Genomic DNA, 18573 nt, shown 5'->3' with positions numbered 1-18573 from the left:
ACTCCCGTGAGCAATTCAGAACAGGCTGCATTGCACGAGAACGTTTTAAACAAAATGGTCCGGAATGAGAGTGGCATGAGTATAATGGAAAGCCCGGCGATGTCGAAGGGGCAAACCAGACGCGTCACCATTGGCGCACGGATTGCAAAAACCAAATGCAATAGAATCATCGGACACGGTTTTGCTCTAATCATGTCTGACGGATAGGCAATTTCACACGGTTAGACACAAAAATCTTATGGAACGTTGAGAACGAGTAGGTTTGGCGTAATATTTTGGATGTATTATTGAGTATCTCGAGCGAGTTTATATAGAGCTACAAGGGACCATTTTGGAGTAGAAGATATCCTTCATGGTCTTCAACCCAAATGACCAAGGTAATAATCGTTTTCAGGTCACTCTTCGTGACAATGTGTCATTTTTTGTGGCATAAACATGCCTTCTAGCATACAATTTTCAATGTGGCTACAAGGGAGTGGTTTTTTTTTTAATAAAGAGCATATATTAATACCCCAGAGATACCAATTACACTCAGCCTCTGCACCAACGACCGCATCCACCAACCACCAGATCGAGATCCGTGGCTGGGGAGGTGAGACGGGCACACGGGGAGGAGCAACAATCTTCACATGATGCCAGAGGCCCAGCAGGGTGGCCTCCGCACCTCAACGACGCCCACCGCCTCCTCACTGCCCACACGCCCGAGAGCCTACCCGCCGCCAGGTCGACACCGTCTCCATCATGGCCTCCGCCCTTGCTTCCGTGGTCCTAGACCTGGACGAGAGGAGCAGCACCCTGCGGCCACCTAAGCACCGGCGAGGCCGAGCCGAGGGTGGGAGAGGAGGGCCCCCGCACCGCCAGATGCCGGGGCCATCCCCTGGCGCGGAGGCCTGCCTCCATTCCGCCGCCCAAGGGGACCCGTGAGCAGATCCCCGCCGTCCCCATCACCGGTTGTGCCAGGCTTCGCTGCGCGGCAGCCTCAGGGGACGGCAATGAGAGAGAGGGAGGGAGGGTGGGGGAGGCGGCCGTTGGTGTTAGGGTTTCCGCCCACTCGGTCGCCTAGAGGAGACGACCCTAGGGGCACCTTCTCGATCTCCCTACCATTGCCTCATTGCTTACGGCCTGCTTCCGTAACCAAAACATGGAAGGCACGAAGAAGTACGCGTTTTGGGCATCTCATACCAACTCTAAACTTCCAACCATACGACATGGTCTGCTAACTGCTTCTACCCCACCCGACACACGGACGATTCTTGTCTAAAAAGGAATGAGACGACTCCAGAACTCAGAAGGTCAGAGCTGCGACACCAACCACGATCGCTGCCGGCCCGCGCATAAGGAGAGGCCCTCCCCCGATGGGGCAGACACAGGGCAGGCACAAATCGCACGCGAAACACGCGACGCTGGGCGACGACCGGGAGCCAGAACCCACCGCAGCGAGGCGCCGCCCACCGAGCACCGCCGCCATGGACACCTTCTTCCTGTCGCACGGCTCGCCCACGCTCTCCATCGACGAGACGCTCCCGGCGCGGCACTTCTTCCAGTCGTGGCTGCCCGCGGCCGTCGCGGGGCCGGAGCGGCCGCGCGCCATCCTCATGGTGTCGGGCCACTGGGAGACGGCCACGCCGGCGGTCAACGTCATCCGCGGCAGCAACGACACCATCTACGACTTCTACGGCTTCCCAAAGTCCATGTACAAGGTCCGTCCCTCCCTCCCTTCCCTATTGCTCTCCTCTCTCGCGCGCGAGGGATTCCGTGGAGGGAATTCCCCGGCCGGCCCCTCGTTTTGGTTCGATTCAGATGTGGCCATAGCTGATTTGGTCGGTCAGAATTGGACCCTTATTTGGCAAGTACTAGATTGCCCTTGCCTGGTATAGGAGGGTAGTACCACTTTCAAATTTGGATAAACCTTCGACATTCTTTTATAGACGGATAGAGTACATCTTAAACTGGCATGCCAGTTAAGAGGATTTACGCTTTGAGTACTTGAATTTCGCGCGAGAGAAAAACAGTGTTATGTGGTTCCTGCAAAATAGTTAGCCGTTGAAATTGTGCATCTTTCATGGCTGCTACAGGGAAGTCACAAGACCGCTCCGTCCTGGTGCATTTTATTTCAGAGATTAGATTTTTGAGTAGTACTAGACAAATATCCTTTGTAAAAGCGGATCGTTTGCAGAATAGGGTTAGTCACGGTCTTGCAAACTTTGCAAGATCCGAAGCGCGAACTATGGTGTGGCTTGGTTCGGGTCGTGATTGTGTTGTTCAGGAGCTAAACCTTGACCTCGATGTAACCCCTACTGCTTAATATATCCTCTTTTGCCCGCAAAAAAAAAAAAAAAAGAAATTGTGCATCTTTCTGAAATCTGAATTGAGTTGACAGTACGTTCACCGTTCACCGCTAGGATACATTTCGGCTACAATTAACAAACGTCTGTACTCGGTTTCGATGGTTAAGGTGTTGACCTATCAGATCATCTTCCCTGCAGTTGCTAGGATCATGTTTATGCAGCAGATTATTCTATTATGTAAACTGCATTATAGTAGTGCCACCGAAGCATGATTTGGTCAACTAGAGACATCGAGTACCCGTGACACAACAAGCTGTATTGAACATCTCCCGCAAAAAAAGAAGCTAGATTGAACATCACTTATGATAGACAAGAAGGGGTTGTTGCATTACATGCGAGGAGACATGCATGGAAATTTGCAATTGCAACATCATAGGTGGTTGGAAAGTCTCCGGTTGGTCTGACTCCTGAGCTTGATCATTTGGTAGTCACCGCAAATGGAGTGGTACGCAACACCTTCCGAATCTGAGTATCACCATTCACCAACCCCCATGGCTGCATGTGGCCCCCATCGCCTCGTCTGCCTGCGAGAGAATCGATGACTTCACCAGAACAAGGTTGCTGAAAGGTGTGCTATGCACTATCATTTGCGGGTTGATTGACAAATAAACGCATCCATATATGGTTGCGGCTGCTCAGTCTTGCTGTGGCTTTTTTATGGTTTTCAGAACCACTACTGTGGTACAGCATCTGAGTTGTCCCATTCCCAAATACAGAAGTAAGATAGTTCTGTCGTGGTGGGTAACACAATAGATATGGCATGGAAGATTTGCCGTTCTGGATCTCATTCAATGGTATCGAATCCGTTTGTAGAACAGAAGATGCATACATTGCATTTCCACCGCATGTTTATTGCGGTTACATTATTCTCGGGTGATGATACACATTGATCGTAAAAGCTTGCACTCTGCAGTTCATTTTCCACCGCTGATTTAGCATTCGGATTTCAGTTTTCTCTAACTGAACTGTAATACTCTGAATAATCCAGCTAAAGTATCCTGCACCCGGCGCCCCTGATCTGGCCATGAGGACGAAAGAGCTCCTGGAGCAAGGCGGGTTCGGGCCTGTCAAGGAGGACCGCAGCCGCGGGCTCGACCACGGCGCGTGGGTGCCGCTGATGCTCATGTACCCGGACGCCGACATCCCGGTGTGCCAGCTCTCGGTGCAGACCGACCGCGACGGCACCTACCACTACAACCTCGGCAAGGCGCTGGCGCCCCTCAGGAACGAAGGCGTCCTCATCCTCGGCTCCGGCAGCGCCACCCACAACCTCCGCAAGATTGGGCCTACGCACTCGCCGGTGGCGGAGTGGGCCTCCGAGTTCGACAACTGGCTCAAGGACGCACTTCTCGGCGGGAGGTAATGTTAACGAGGTTACTACGAGACCTGCAAAGCCAAAAGCATCAACTCGATCATGCTCCTACATTGTTTTCTCTTTCTGAGAATCATTTGTTCTTTTTCGTTCTTGGCATTGTCAGGTACGACGACGTGAACCACTTCCAGGAGAAGGCACCCTACGGAAAGATGGCTCACCCGCAGGCGGACCATTTCTACCCGCTGCACGTCGCTATGGGCGCCGCCGGGGACGAGTCCAAGGCGGAGCAGATCCACCAGAGCTGGTCCAACGCCACCCTCTCCTACTCGTCGTACCGTTTCACCGCCAAGAACTGACGGCCTCGATCGGGCGGTGTCGGTCGAAAAGAACCTCGGTCGAAGCAGCTGCTTCAGACGCACGCGCGGCCGTGTTTCTGTATTTGTTTATACTACTTACCATTTTACTCCAGTGCCGTGGCATGTGTTGGTCAGCATAAATTGATTGGAATTGTGGCGTGGTTCTTGACAGTGTGTTGTCACTCATATCATATATCATACTCACTCCGTTCCATGAAAACTCGTCTTAGGTATGCATGGGACGGAGGGAGTACATTACATGTTTCACTTCTTTTCGTTAATATAGAAAAGCCCACAATTCCCAACTTTGATGTGGACATAATAGTACACACGAGAAACCTTTTTTAACAGGGGAAATTTCCATACCCAACAGCTACGAGAGGAAAAGGAGAAGACATAGGCGATCCCACATGCAACTAGGGTTTCCGTCCCCTACGCCGGTGCCGCTGCCGGTCTGCCCGTGTACGATGGCCTCTCAAGCCTAGGAGGTACGGCGGACCCTGGCCTCTTGTCGGTGGGAGGTTCTTATTTTTAGTTTTAGGTTTTTATGCATCTTCTTCGGGTAGTGAGGCGTCCATGACATTTCGAAATCAGAATAAGGTCCTCTCCACCCTATCCTCGCTACGGTTGTGCATCTAGCACCGACGTAGGGCGTGTGTAGTTGTGTGTGCGGCGGATCTCCTAGGATCCGGTCAGTTTTCGTGTTCGTTAGTGTGGTTTCATGTCACTCTCTTCCGATCTATGGTTGTCATTATTGCCGTTGGTTACTTTTGGTTCTTTGGGGTCTTAGCACGACGACTATCCGTCTGTCTACTACAACAAGCTCTTCTATGCAAAGCTTCCTCTAGTTTCGGTGATGGAGGGGCAAGGGCAGCTGCGCGCCTTTAGCTTGCGCTACTGGTTGTAGTCGTCACTAGGTGGTTCATTGACCTAGTTGTATTTTTGTTACTTCTAGGACTCTTTGTACTACCATTGATGTTTATTCTTAGAGCGGTGTAATGGACCAATATGAGAAGATGCTATTGGCTAGAAATAACTAGAGTTTAGTCTAGGGTTTTCTCTGTAATTTTTTATTTGATTAAGCTCCGTTGTAAATGACCTTGTAAATACTGTATGATGAGTAAGAATAAAATTATATTCCTTGTAAAAAAATTCTCACATTTTTATGAATTTTATTCTACTAGTTATGATTATTTGAAATTGAATTATTCAAACATCAATTTTGGATTCAAAACTTTATTGTTGTATTGTTTATGTCTAAGTGTGTTAGTTCAATTTAAATGACTTGTTCCCTTTGAAAATAGAAATGTCACTTTTGAAATTTGAATCCAATTCCTAGGGTTGACCTAGTCAAAATCAACTTTAGAGTTCAAATTTCAATCTATTTGCACTTCAAATCAAAAAGTTTGAAATTTCCATATTTTATGAATGCATCACATGAAAATGCACATATCACATTTCTACCCCTTTCCTCATCCTATTCCTAGATGTTACACAAATGTTGCTTCGTTGTTGAAGAAGACTAATAACTAATAAGACCTAAAAAAGAGGACTGGTACCATAGCCCTTCATAGAACTAATATGTAGTTGGATGGTTAGGAGGGCACCAGAGTTTAAACGCCAGCCATTCACAAAGATATGCTGAAGTGTTGGAAGGTCATTAGCATGGGTGGACACATGTTTAGGGTGTCGATTATTCTTAGACTTGGTTGGGTGGGGCACAATTTTCACAATTTTCCCACCCGCTACTTTGAAGTCTATGGCTGTCCAGATCCTATTTTGTGTGACCAACCAATCGAAAAACTTGCATTTTAGGGGAGCCCAAACTTACCAAACCATGGCACTGAGAGTGGTAGACTTAAATTGCATATTGTATGTTGTGGAGGTCTGAACCAATAGAGGATAAGAATTAAGCTTGAAAAGTCACTACAAGAAAACGATCACCTAGAGACGTTCGTTATGAGACGCATTTGATTTCGTCTCTAGAATGGGAGAGCACCCTCGTGGCGAGACGTTTTTTGAGACGTTCCATTGAGCGTCGAAAAATGTCTAGGTAAAAGTAAATGAATCTATAGGGCCTATACATGGACGTCTTCCCAAATTTGATTTTGGCGCTTACATTTTTTAGTTTTACCGCTTAAGAAAAACATGCGCTTCTGTTGAAAAAAAACCTAAAAATAAAAGCCGCTCACCTTTCCCTCCTCGCATCCATATCTTTGGCCGCCAGCCCAGATCTTCAACTGCTCATGGAAAGATCTATTCCGTCGTCCTTGTGCTTCAGCTCAGGTTATTTCTCCGTCAACTTCATCTCAATTAGATGTTGCAGTTTCTGGTACTAAATCAATCTAGGTTGTCTACTGCAATTTTCGATCCCTCTGGATCCGGTCAGCGAGACCGCCATGAGGTGAACGCCATCGCTGGATTGTCGGCCTGCCGCGTGTGGGACGGCGGCGTGAATCCCATCGCCTGGTAGCGGCACGCCTCCTCCGTGAGTGCTGTGCAGGACCGTGGAGTGAAGTCCATCGGCATGCCATTGATCTGTTTCCTCTATGCTCGTAGGCTGGAAAAAACACACCCAGGTGAGACCTTTTGAATCGTATTCTGCTACCGGTGCTAATGGCCAAAAACCTGATGAATTTTATGTTTCTTGTATCAGAAAAAGAATTATGGTCTGGATCGGATTTAATTGTCTTCAAACGTATATTTGGCTTTCGATGAGTGTAGTCACCGAGAATTGCACAGGTGCTTGTGCTATGTTGCTCTATTAATAAATTTTATCAACAATTGCCACTTTTATGTTTGATGTGTTGTTTTCTTTCCCAACGTCTGCTAGACATCTAAAATCTGCGGATCCATACTGTAATCAAGCTAGATCTACTTAGCTTCATGTATCAGTGTCACATTTACAGAACAAACGGGCTGACTAATTTGTCTTTCGTTAGGAAAACCTACCATGGTAGGTGTGCTCCGCCAGGCAGTGGCAACAGGTATGTACGGGTGCCAAGCCAGAGATGGAGTGCACCACGGTAGTAGAGTGATTAATTTGTGCCTCACATCTGGAGCTAATTCTGGTATGAGTTAGCCTGCTGTTCTGTAAGACAAGATTATCTTGATTTCGGTAGCTACCTCTCTGAATTAAATGAATATTTATACATTCCATTTAGTTTTCTTCTAATTTCTAGGCCCATTTAATCATATATACCATGAGCATTCCCTCAAAAAAAAATATACTCATTTATCTAACTGCATCCATGTATGTTATGTGCCCAAGACTTTCCTTATTTGATCAAGTACATAACCAAGTATCAGATACGATGTACATGCTTCACAATCTGAATCCATAGTGTGGTTTCTGAACTAAGTTCTAATTATCCTTTTGTTTTCTACACAAGTAAGCAATATGTTTTCTTCGGAACCAGGCTATACTTCTCTAATTTGATTTCTACACAAGTAAGCACTCTATGATTCTGCACGGATGCGTAGCATTCAGTAACTGTTTTTCCTGCAGCAGCCAATAGGTACGCAACATTATGCCAACAAGAGGCTGAAATATCAGTGTGAAGAGGTGGTGGTCCATGATCCATCATACGGATACTGCTCTGATGGTAAAACACCCATGGTATTTGCTTCATCCGTGCATGTGGAAAGTAGAACTTGCTATTAAATTTACTACCAATTTATTTATCTATGTTTCAGTTAACTTTTTCTACAGAGAACTTTTTTCTGAAGGTTTTCAAGCAACAACACACAACACTGCAAGTCAAATCAACACTAGTGGCGATGAAGAGCTGATGTACCATTTCTCCATGCGGAAGCTTGTAGCCATATTTCAACTACTAGAAGAAAATGAAAAAGATTTGGAGGAATTTTGCGTCATCAAGTCTGTAATTGTTTCAACAAAATGTACAGATCAATTGTAAAGTACTGTTGTTCTCAAGAAATAAAGTTATTTTTTCAAGGAATACACTATTTTTCTATTGGGTTATGGTCTCTGATAGCATGTATATGATTATTCTTATATGCGGCGGGAATTTGGCCACAAAAATAAAATAATCATATGTAAAAGAAGAAAACGTCTGAAGATTCGTTAGGACGCAAGAAAGTACTGCAAGGACGATATGTAGAGGAATATAGCTCAACGTCTCTAAAAGGATATACACGCTTTATGAACGTCTCATGCCATATAAACACATTTCTAATGCGTCTTTACAAAACTTGAGATGGTGCATAAGGAGACGTTCCTATGACGTTTTACACCAGCGTCTGTACATGCGCGTAGTGACGCTTTAAAGCGTTTTTAGCACCACAATTGAACGTCTCTATATGTCATTTATGTTGTAGTGAGTCCCAGGCACTGCCGGATAAAGTAACTAACGACCGCAAGCACAAACTGCGTCTACATACCGAAAACTATTTTCCAAAAGCTCAGCAGATAACCAGCAGTAAGGCATTCACAGATAACCAGAGCATCAGAAGCACGGCAGGAAAGGATCTACATGAAAGCACCCCGTCCTCCTCTCCTTGCAGTGGTTCTCTCATAAGTAGTGTTGAACTTCTCGACCAACTCATTCATTGTGCTGCAAGTCAACAGGGAGTATTATCACCATCAACATCAATACAGGTGTAAGTGCAGTCTGGAACCAGAACTATGATCTGAGTCTCTACTATCTAAAAAGGAGGAACTGGTTCTGTTTCCTCCGATCGGAGGTTTCGTCCAACATATTTTTAGTGTGACCTTTTTACCCTTCCACCAAATCTCCGGTTCCGTTTTCTTCCCAATCCTGCACTACGTCAAACTTTAGGCGCCCATCCAATTGGGCTGGTAGGGCACGGCCCACTCCACCAAGATTGCACACATGCGCTCTCACATGTGACGCGCACGCAGCCGTCGCCCATCTCCATGTCTCCCCGCTGCGCCGCCGCCCCTACCACCGCGTATCCGCACCAGCTTCCATTCGCGCGCCCCAAGCCTCCATCCTCTGGCTTCACCGACGGTAGGAGACCACGACCCGTGTCACGCGCTCGCCAATCTCGCCACCATCGGCGATCTGATGCGGTCTAAGGCCATCTGATACACCAATGGGAGGGAGTTCGTGGATAGGATCGACGGATCTGACCGCCATCCCTAGCTTCCTCCGCCCCGACAAGCCTCTACGGTGCTGCTACGGCCCCTTGGTCGTCGTCACTGGATGCACTTACGGGATTGGCCATGCCATCGCCCCCGCCTCGTGGCGACCAGAGCGAGGCACAATGGCGGTGGTGCTCGAGGACGGGCGGCTCCCCAGGAGGAGATTGCGGGCTTCTGGAGACCATCTAGAGTGGATGAGGTCGTGCCTTCACTCAATTTGCTGCAAATAACTCCGGGAAGGATAGGTTGCTGGAGGACAACACGCTAGCCGGTTCAGAGGAATGCACTGTCAAGGTGAACCCAGAAGAACCGGTATGGACAAAGAGGTTAGTGGAAAGGATGTGGATGTAGGATTTTGTGTCTACTCGTTAATAATGCCATGTACTGTTTTCCTGGCCTGATATTAAATCATATTCATGGGATTGCAAGAGAATTACTCCGTTCTTTAATTTTACTATATGATGCAATACATGTTAGGACAAATTCAGATGTCATCCCAGAAGAGGAATGGTAAGGAACAAGAAACACTTGCGGGAGATAGATATGAGTTATTTTGCATTGTGTGTGTGTGCTGCTCTGGGTGCTTGATTCTTTGTTGACATATAGCTAGCTACAAAATATTTGCACATTTTCCACATTTACATGTCAGTGGTGGCAAATTTGCATAGCCCCCGGCTACTGTGTGCTTACAATCTATATGATGGTTATAATTGTTGTATTGGAGTTGTTGTAAAAGCGGCATCCCAATATGGTCAGGTTACTGTGTATACTTTCTTAATATATGTTGCTATTGTTTAATATTTATTTTCATTGGTCTTATTTAAGTACCAGTAGGATCATTACCGGCCATTCTATTATTTGCAGGTTTTGACAAGCAAAATGAAGATATTTATAACCTTGGAGTTGTTCACTGGTGGTGACCTATTTGACAAAATTGTAAGACCCCACTCTTCTTAGTGATGTCTGTCATGGTCATTCCTGACTTCAATTTACAGTTAGAACTTTCATCTGTTTGTAGCTTGGATGTCTGAGCGTGTGGTGGCTCGGATGTACCTTGAAACATATTTTTAAAACTTCATTCTGTTGAATTTTACTTCGTAAGACACTCAAAATTAACAGATCTTTTTTATTTCATTGCACCAGTAACTCAATTATTTATTGGACCAGTAACTCAATTATTTATTGCACCAGTAACTCAATTATTGCTATTTGTAAATTGTAATCCATGTTGTATAGTGCAAATTGGAAGAGCATTGGATTAGACCTGATCATGGATGCTTTGCAATCACCTTCTAGATGGCCTTTGGAATTTGAGAAGAAACAACAAGAGATCATTGAGAAGAAACAACAAGAGAATTATTATTTCTTGCTATTCAAAGGACAATCAACTACTCCATTTACATGGAAGTTGAGCTTCAGAGTCTATCGTTCCTTAGATATACTTGCTCTATGGAAAGCACTCCCAGCAATGTGTTCATAGTCAGGCTCAGTTCTTCCCCAGTTTTGAAGTAAGAAATTCCTAACGCACTATTGGTCTGTACTTTTTTTTACATAACCTTGGTGAGAATGAGAAAAGCAACTCAGGGTGTCTGATCTATGCCACACAAGGAAGTTTCTGCGCAAGAGGGAGATTCCTAACGCACCTCTTTCAAGTGGAGCTGGAGCAGTTAATCTCTCTTTTTTCTGACGAAATATCCTGTTGGAATCATACGATGGCTACATTGTTAATAGATTAAAATACATTCATCTGATGATTTGCATTCACCTTAAACTTCCTTGCCTGCTTTAGGTATCTACAGACTAGATGAAGTAAGGTTCTACTATGGATGTTTCATAAATAATATGCATACAGAAGCTAAACATCGGATCAACTTCAGCACGAGGGCAAGAGTTTGGATGTTGCTTTAACTTATTCATATTGTTCACCTTTCAAATCAACTTCCGGGTAGATGTATTCTAACTGTTTTTTGCAATAAATAGCAGGCAAACCTGGATAAAAAAATTGTTCAAACCATTAGATATGTTACTATCAGTAATCATTAGATTTCTTTGTGGCTGGAGGTGTAAGCAAAGGAACTCCTATCCTTTATCAAGTTACACAACATGTCTGTGTATTTCTGTAGAGGTTGGAGTTAAGCTAGGAAGTTTTTATTCTTTTTGATCTGATGTGAAGTTGATGTATGTTGATTTCTTCTAGGAAGGGAGGTGATGGAAGAAAGAACAGTAACAAGATGTTTTAGGTGATGTGCAATCGTATAGTTTTGTAACAAGAGAACAGTAACACAGTATGACAATAGGTTATGATTTCAAGGTTACAAAATGTATTGGAGAAGAATCGTAGGATTTCTTTGACTACAAACAGGATAGTGCTTACATTGGTTAGGATTCCTTCTACTATTAGAAACCTGGACATGGCCAGTATAATAGCGGTAAGATATCAATATTCACTCGTATGACGGCAATTGGTGAAAAAACACCATATGTGGTAAGATATCAATATTCAGTCGTATTCACTCGTATGATGGCAATATTCACTCGTCGCCGCCTCCTTGCGGCACTGTGGCTGCTATAAGGATGACCCTCTAAACGCATCTGCGCGGCCCACGTGCCTCCACACCTGCTGCTCCAGTCCTGGTGAGGAATAGATTGTCTCATATTACTCATACTTCCTTGTGCTTCCTCTCGCCCAGGTTAACCGCCACCGCCCGTTCCATTGAAGCCTCCGACACTGTGGATGGCGCCACATGAGGCTGGATCGGCCTCCACTGCTTACACCAAATCTGTCGCAGTCCGAGGACCAAGCGACCAACGACCACACTCGCGGCTTCATCTGGGGACTGGAGGTGGAACCGCCGGGCAGGCTGTGGCGTCCGCAGTGTGACCATCGAGGGGCTCCCGACTACAGCGCAGTGATGTCGACGTGTTTCTGGCAAAACACCCAGCGAACTGTTGCCCTGTGCTGCCAGTAAACTGGTATGTCAACTAAACAGTGAGCTATTTTTTCTCTGGTTGCTTGGATAGTGGTATCAAATTAAGCTCAACAACTACCTTAAATGTCTAGAATAAATTTATATCTAGCACGATCTGATGATCGTAATATATCTGATTGCAGTTGTGTTCAAGGTGGAAGAATATGGCGATGATAAGATGGAGAGAGAGCCTGTGAAAGTACCGCTAAGTTTGAGCTTAGTATTGAAGAGTTGGAAATTCTTATTGAATCTTACTTTGTGCAGACGGCGTGATGAAAACTTATTTTGTGTACGTCCATCTCCTATTATTTACTACTTGTGATTGGCCTAAATGGGAGTCTCGAAAACTTGAGTTTTCATGATAAAATGTGTGCTACTATCAGGTTCATGTTAGATTTTGTCTATGGTTTGTCAGTAGGGCACTGCTATTTTCTACAGTTTAATTTCGGCATGGACTGAGTAATTCAACAACCATCTGTGCGTGCAAGCTTAATTAACCTTCTCTCCTTTTTTTGATGTTGGTAGTCAACCATAGTTGGTACGGTTGTGTAGGCAAAAGGGTCTTTGGATTCATTGTCTAATGGGCTCATCTTGTATTCCTCTTTACACAGATAGACAGATTGCAACTTTGTTTAACACTCTCTTTCACCACTTCATATATTTGTGATTATTCATCAGTTTGAATGCAAATCAGCGTGATAGAAGATTTGAATGTAAATCAGCATAATAGAAAGCAGTATGCTAGCTCTGTCTGCAATAAGTGGAACTTTTCCATTTGTTTCCAAAATTAGAGGTTGTAGTTTTGTGACTTTAGTGTGACAGAATCACGGAACACATGATTTTCTACTTATTTTGTTGTAAGGTCCCCATGTCTATTTTGAGCATTGCATGTGTTGAGCAAGTTTGTTCTATCCTCTCAGGAAGCTCCCAAATTCTGAATTTACAGGATATCGGTTTTGATCACTAGGAAGGATTAAGCTGGCCCATCTTTGATTTTAGTGTTGTTAGCTTCTCAGCGCTGATAGATTGGAAAGAAATATCCCTAACCAGATGTACTCGGCGCTGAAGATTGATTGAAGACAATATTTCCTGAATATGAGATCCTTGTGTGTATTTGTAGTTGCGGTGCTTCCCTTGACCACCTTACTGTAATGAAAATTGGGACGACTTTCGAGCTATTCAAAATATAACAGTAGTGCAGGCTTAGAAATAGATAGTGAATTAGTGATACACTACACCGTTCGTCCTAGCTTGTGACTTTTGATCATCTTCCAGCACCTTGAGATCTTCAGAAGGTAAGTCAACAAATGTGTGTATTCTTTCTTATTTTTCCTCCAAGCCATTGTTTTTAGAGATATGGCTATTATGTTAAAGATCAGGTGAAAAATATCTGGTTGTCAAGGTCCATGTGAATGTAATTGGCTTGGCAATAAGATGATAAGAGAATAAAAGTGATGAATATTTGTGCACCGCCCAAACATTCCCTGTGAATCATTTTTCGTGTCCATGTGTGGGTAGAGGAAGAACAATATTTTATATTCTCGAAGATATGATGGAGAGGAACAAGTGAATACCAATCTGAGAGAAAAATGGAAGGATTAGATGGAAGGAAGATTATGCCTTCGATGTCCATTAGCTCCAAGTTGAGCTCTAGAGATGGATGAAATCGAAAGGAGGGGAGATGAAGAAATAATGGACCATGTGTTCTGGTCTCATGCTAAGATATCTTCAACTATCTATTTTTTTCTGTGGAAACACAAGGGAGCTATTACTGTTTTAACTCCTTTTCTTATTGTTCTGGCATGAGTAGAGGGGCAGGATGGCCGATTGAAGAGAAATAAGAGGCAAGATTATCTTCCTCAAATGTTATGGCATGAAAAAGATATCACTAAAACGAGAATGTTGTTGTGGTAAATAAGAAATGTTTAGAAATGCCGCCAATTTATAGTGCTAGAAAATACCCTTTTGTTAAGAATCTGATTTTTTTTTTTACTATAGCAATGCATGGAGTGGAGGTGCAAAGATAAGTCTTCCAAGAGATGCGTTGGGAGGTCTAGCGATAACCATAGGGAAGCCAACTCTTTTTCAATCAACTAATCTCAAGGATGGGATGCCACGAGTGAGCAATTTAACAGAGGCAAAAACGGTGAGTGGCATGACCAGACCAAGCATAATGGGCTGACTAATAGGTCTAACACCGTCACACAAAATTGTACATTGCAGGGGTGATGTATGTAAAACCTATTTCTTGAAGTAATGTTCAAGGCAGGAGCTAAATACAATCTTAGTCAATAAGAGATAGATGTATAATGTTAAACTATAGATTTTTATCAAATTGTATTTTATGTAAAAAAAATATTCTTATTATTTTAAAATATTATGTGCCTTTATATGTGGGACAAGGAAATACTCGAGTACACCTAGCAACGCACGTGCATTTAACAACTGGATCTTGGATGGAATTGTTACCGGATTCATTTGGTGTCCTGATGGCTTCGATAAACCTTATGTATAATGATGCCACTTTGGATGGATACTGACCCCACGTCAACGCATTTTGTGAATCATATACTAGGTGTACAAATATCTAAGGAGTATTAAGGAGTAGATATTTTTATTAATACAAATGTATTAGTAGAATGCTTATTTCATATTTAAATGATGCCAATTATATCGGTTGTCAAAATATGCTTTAAACAAGATAGAATCTTATTAGTTTGTGGAATATATTATGGTTTTTTCAGACATGTGAAGTTTTGCATGTATTGTATTGACATGTTACAAGGAATAATAGTGGGCCACCCTTTTCGTCGATTCGCTGCATTTTAAATTTTCATAGTAAGTTGTGCATTATATATGTGTATTGAGAAATAAAATTTAAAGACCCGTGGCAAAGCATGGGCATTTGTACTAGTAAACATAAGAATACCAATATGCAGAAAAGGAACTGTATCTGACAGAACTTGAGATGTACAGGTAATTTCTTTTCATATTTTGTTGTACATGCAATATTCTTCCTTATGGACCTTATCAACAGGTTTCATTGAAGAAACAGAGGCATACCTTGAACAGAGCTCGGTTGGGTTGGGTGGGGGCTGATGTGGCGCGTCGCGTCGCGCTGTAACGTGGACGGCGGTCGGCGATGTGGCACGGACCCTCAAATGTATGCTGTTAGTTCAACCTCATTTATGTTGCTAAGCTAATTTGACAAAGATGATTCCGCTTGCTTAGAGCAATTCCAATAGTACAACCAACTGCTGGCTATAACAAGATGCCATGTCATTTGTAGTCATCATATAGCTAATATGTACAATAGTTGGCTATACTAATGAAGTACTTTACTAACATATGGCCCACATTTCACTCTCACATAGTGCCTAGGAGCACGTGCAAGAGCTGGCTATTGCATAGTAGCCCACCTCCCTTCTCTTTCCTCTTCTCTCTCTTCCAACTCATCTAAAATATATTATTTAATGTCTTATAGTCAGCTGACTGGACCCTATTGTACTTGCTCTTAATGCTACTCACCATGTCCCTTTAGCCTCTCTTTTTTGCGATGAATGTCTGTTTAGGTTGTCTGGTAATTACCGGTGAACGCTAGTTTAAACGCTTCGACGCAAATTCTTGCTCCGGGCGCTAATTGGCTTTTGACTTCGGCAGAATACTCTGGTTGTGTTAGAGCAACTCCAATAGTATAGCCGGTTGTTGACTATAAGCAAGATGTCATGTCATCTATAGCCAATATGTAGCCAACAAGTACAATAGTTGACTATAAAAATGTACTTTTTTAATGGATGGCCCATCTTTCATTCACACACCTTGCCTAGGAGCACGTGCTAGAGCTAGCTCTTGCATAAGAGCCCACTCACATTCTCTCTCCTCTTCTCTCTCCTCCAACTAGACACAGATATATTATTTTAATCCTTGTAGCCAGCTGACTAGGTCTTATTGTACTTGCTCTTACTTGGGGAACAGGCGCCTGGAAATTCGATCCGTGTGTTGGAGCTTCAGACTCTTATGCTGACGCTAGGATTTATTTTCCAAGCCATTCTCCACTCAAGCGTCTGGATAGGCTCTCTTTTTTGCGATGAATGTCTGTTTAGGTTGTCTGGTAAATTCTTGTCTACCAAGTAACGAATACCGTAGTAGGTCAGAAGATCCACTAGCAAATCTTCATAGAAGCCTTAAGTGTTTTTAACCCACATAGTCAATCTATTGATTCTTTTCATCGACGCTTTCTTCAATGGATTACGTAGAACATACTGTAGTATATTGGAGGTTCAACTCTTGAATGGTTACTTCTTTATTACATGTTTCTCGGTGCTCTTGTTACTCAGTATTCTTTTTATAGTACTAGCTCACATAGTTGATCTGGTGATATTTTTTTCCCTTGGACCAATTCGCGCTAAAAAGTCGAATCCGAACAGGACATTTTTCTTCGGTCTGCTCCAAACCACTCCTGCTCCACACGAGAATGTCAAAAGAAGAAGTGCTGGGACGAGCCAGAAGTCAGAACTAGACCCAACAACGACCATGCTCGCGCCTGCCCATAAGTAGTGTCGCCGCTGCTAGCGATGGGGCAGCACCACGCCAAAGGCCACCTCGCAGAGTGCAGACACCACAGTCGGATTAGCCATGGACACCTTCTTCCTGTCGCACGGCGCGGTCACGCTCTCCGTCGACGAGACGATCCCGGCGCGAGCCTTTTACAAGTCGTGGCTGCCGGCGGCCATCGCGGGCAAGCAGGCGCCGCGTGCTATCCTCGTCGTGTCCGCCCACTGGGATACGGAGGCCACGCCGACCGTCAACGTCGTCCACGGCACCAACGACACCATCTACGACTTCCATGGCTTCCCGGAGGCCATGTACAAGGTCGCCTTAATTCCACTTACTCGCTGAAATGTCCATGTCAAGAACACAATCTGACACAGTTCAGTCGCACGAATATGCAGCTGAAATACCCTGCGCCGGGCGCGCCTGACGTCGCCGAGAGGACCAAGAAGCTCCTGGAGGACGCCGGGTTCGGGCCGGTGAGCGAGGACCACGGCCGCGGGCTCGACCACGGCACCTGGGTGCCGCTGATGCTCATGTACCCGGACGCCGACATCCCGGTGTGCCAGCTCTCCGTGCAGAGCGGCCGCGACGGCACCTACCACTACAACCTCGGCAAGGCGCTTGCGCCGCTCAGAGACGAAGGGGTCCTCGTCATCGGCACCGGCACCGCCACGCACAACCTCAGCAAGATGGGGCCTCACGATGCGCCGGTGCCGCAGTGGGCATCCGAGTTTGACACCTGGCTCAAGGATTCGCTCCTGGACGGGAGGTAATATCATGGAAAAAAAATAGCGCTATTTCGGCGCTAAAAGCACGCTATAGTGTTTTTAGACATGCCACGCTACATATAGCGCGTCATTAGCACGCTATAGCACGCTAATAGCATATTTTTCGACCGACGTTTCTTTGTTATAGCGTGCTATTTTTTTCCTTGGATAATATAGACCACGATGACAACGAAGTTAATTGCAAAGCCGACCGCCGTGTCGATCGTGCTGTGAAGTTTTTATTGACAAGTTATCAATCGTTCTTGGCATCTCCAGGTACGACGACGTGAAGCAGTATGAAGAGAAGGCACCCTATGCCAAGGTGGCACACCCTACGCCGGATCATTTCTACCCACTGCACGTCGCGCTCGGCGCTGCCGGGGACGAGTCCAAGGCGGAGCTGATCCACCACAGTTGGACCAACGCCAGTATCTCCTACGCCTCGTACCGTTTCACCGCCAAGAACTGATGATCTCCGCATCAAGTTATTTGAGTTTGTAATAAATTGGATGCTGAAATTGTGGGATAAACTCGTTTATGTTGTATATCTTAATACAACAAACTACTGATGAGTAAGAACTTTTATTTTTTTATCCATAATTCATAAGATTGTACTCCGCAGATAGCCCAGAGGCCTGGTCCTCCCCTCATTCGTTTGGGGTGCGTGAAAGATCCAGCAAGATGCCCCAATTTGGTCCGCCCTAGCCATTTTGCCTTTTTTTTCTCATTCCACCCAATTAGCATATAGTATCATCAAAAAATGAATTTAATAGCTAATAAATTACAACTAATTAAAGAATCACATAGCTCACATGCATAGTAGCTCACATGCCATAGTACCGAACCGAAGTGCAAAATGGTAAGAGTTTCATACGGAATACACAAACTAAGATATATAGGTGTGATCACACATTCATTATCGAATGATCATTTGCTTCTTCTCAAACCAAGTCATGGTTTGCCACCTTCATGATGCTCAAGTCGGTGAACATGATCTAATTCTCCTGGACGGACCGGCATCGCTTTCCATCCTTGTTGGCATTATCCTCCTTATCGGCCATCAACCACCTCAACATCAGGCAAAGAAGCATCACCCTTGAGATCTTGATTTTTGACGTTGTGGCCCCTTGACTGAA

General features: G+C 44.6%; 2 protein-coding genes across 2 annotated transcripts; both read left to right on the top strand.

The window, feature by feature from the left end:
• The first annotated feature begins 1308 nt into the window (after nt 1-1308).
• On the top strand, nt 1309-4205 carry LOC127345203 (extradiol ring-cleavage dioxygenase). The gene is made up of 3 exons (XM_051371645.2): nt 1309-1700; nt 3337-3707; nt 3827-4205. Exons 1-3 carry the CDS (start codon nt 1356-1358, stop codon nt 4017-4019), a joined length of 909 nt encoding a protein of 302 aa, XP_051227605.1. The 5' UTR covers nt 1309-1355; the 3' UTR covers nt 4020-4205.
• Nucleotides 4206-16745: 12540 nt separating this feature from the next.
• LOC127345204 (extradiol ring-cleavage dioxygenase) lies at nt 16746-17983 on the top strand. Its single transcript, XM_051371646.2, has 3 exons — nt 16746-16988; nt 17069-17439; nt 17714-17983. The coding sequence occupies exons 1-3, from the start codon at nt 16752-16754 to the stop codon at nt 17904-17906; spliced, it is 801 nt and encodes a 266-aa protein (XP_051227606.1). The 5' UTR covers nt 16746-16751; the 3' UTR covers nt 17907-17983.
• The last annotated feature ends 590 nt before the right edge of the window (nt 17984-18573 follow it).

The sequence above is a fragment of the Lolium perenne genome, chromosome 3 (assembly GCF_019359855.2).
Source record: "Lolium perenne isolate Kyuss_39 chromosome 3, Kyuss_2.0, whole genome shotgun sequence".
In the NCBI taxonomy this organism is placed as follows: Eukaryota; Viridiplantae; Streptophyta; class Magnoliopsida; order Poales; family Poaceae; genus Lolium; species Lolium perenne.
Note: the sequence above shows the minus strand (reverse complement) of the source record. Positions and strands in the feature narration are given on the sequence as shown.

Coding starts and splice junctions, on each gene's coding strand:
- LOC127345203 (XM_051371645.2), top strand. CDS start 1,356: ATGGGGCAGACACAGGGCAGGCACAAATCGCACGCGAAACACGCGACG. Junction 1,701..3,336: donor TCCCAAAGTCCATGTACAAG/GTCCGTCCCTCC, acceptor TGAATAATCCAG/CTAAAGTATCCTGCACCCGG. Junction 3,708..3,826: donor GACGCACTTCTCGGCGGGAG/GTAATGTTAACG, acceptor TGGCATTGTCAG/GTACGACGACGTGAACCACT.
- LOC127345204 (XM_051371646.2), top strand. CDS start 16,752: ATGGACACCTTCTTCCTGTCGCACGGCGCGGTCACGCTCTCCGTCGAC. Junction 16,989..17,068: donor TCCCGGAGGCCATGTACAAG/GTCGCCTTAATT, acceptor ACGAATATGCAG/CTGAAATACCCTGCGCCGGG. Junction 17,440..17,713: donor GATTCGCTCCTGGACGGGAG/GTAATATCATGG, acceptor TGGCATCTCCAG/GTACGACGACGTGAAGCAGT.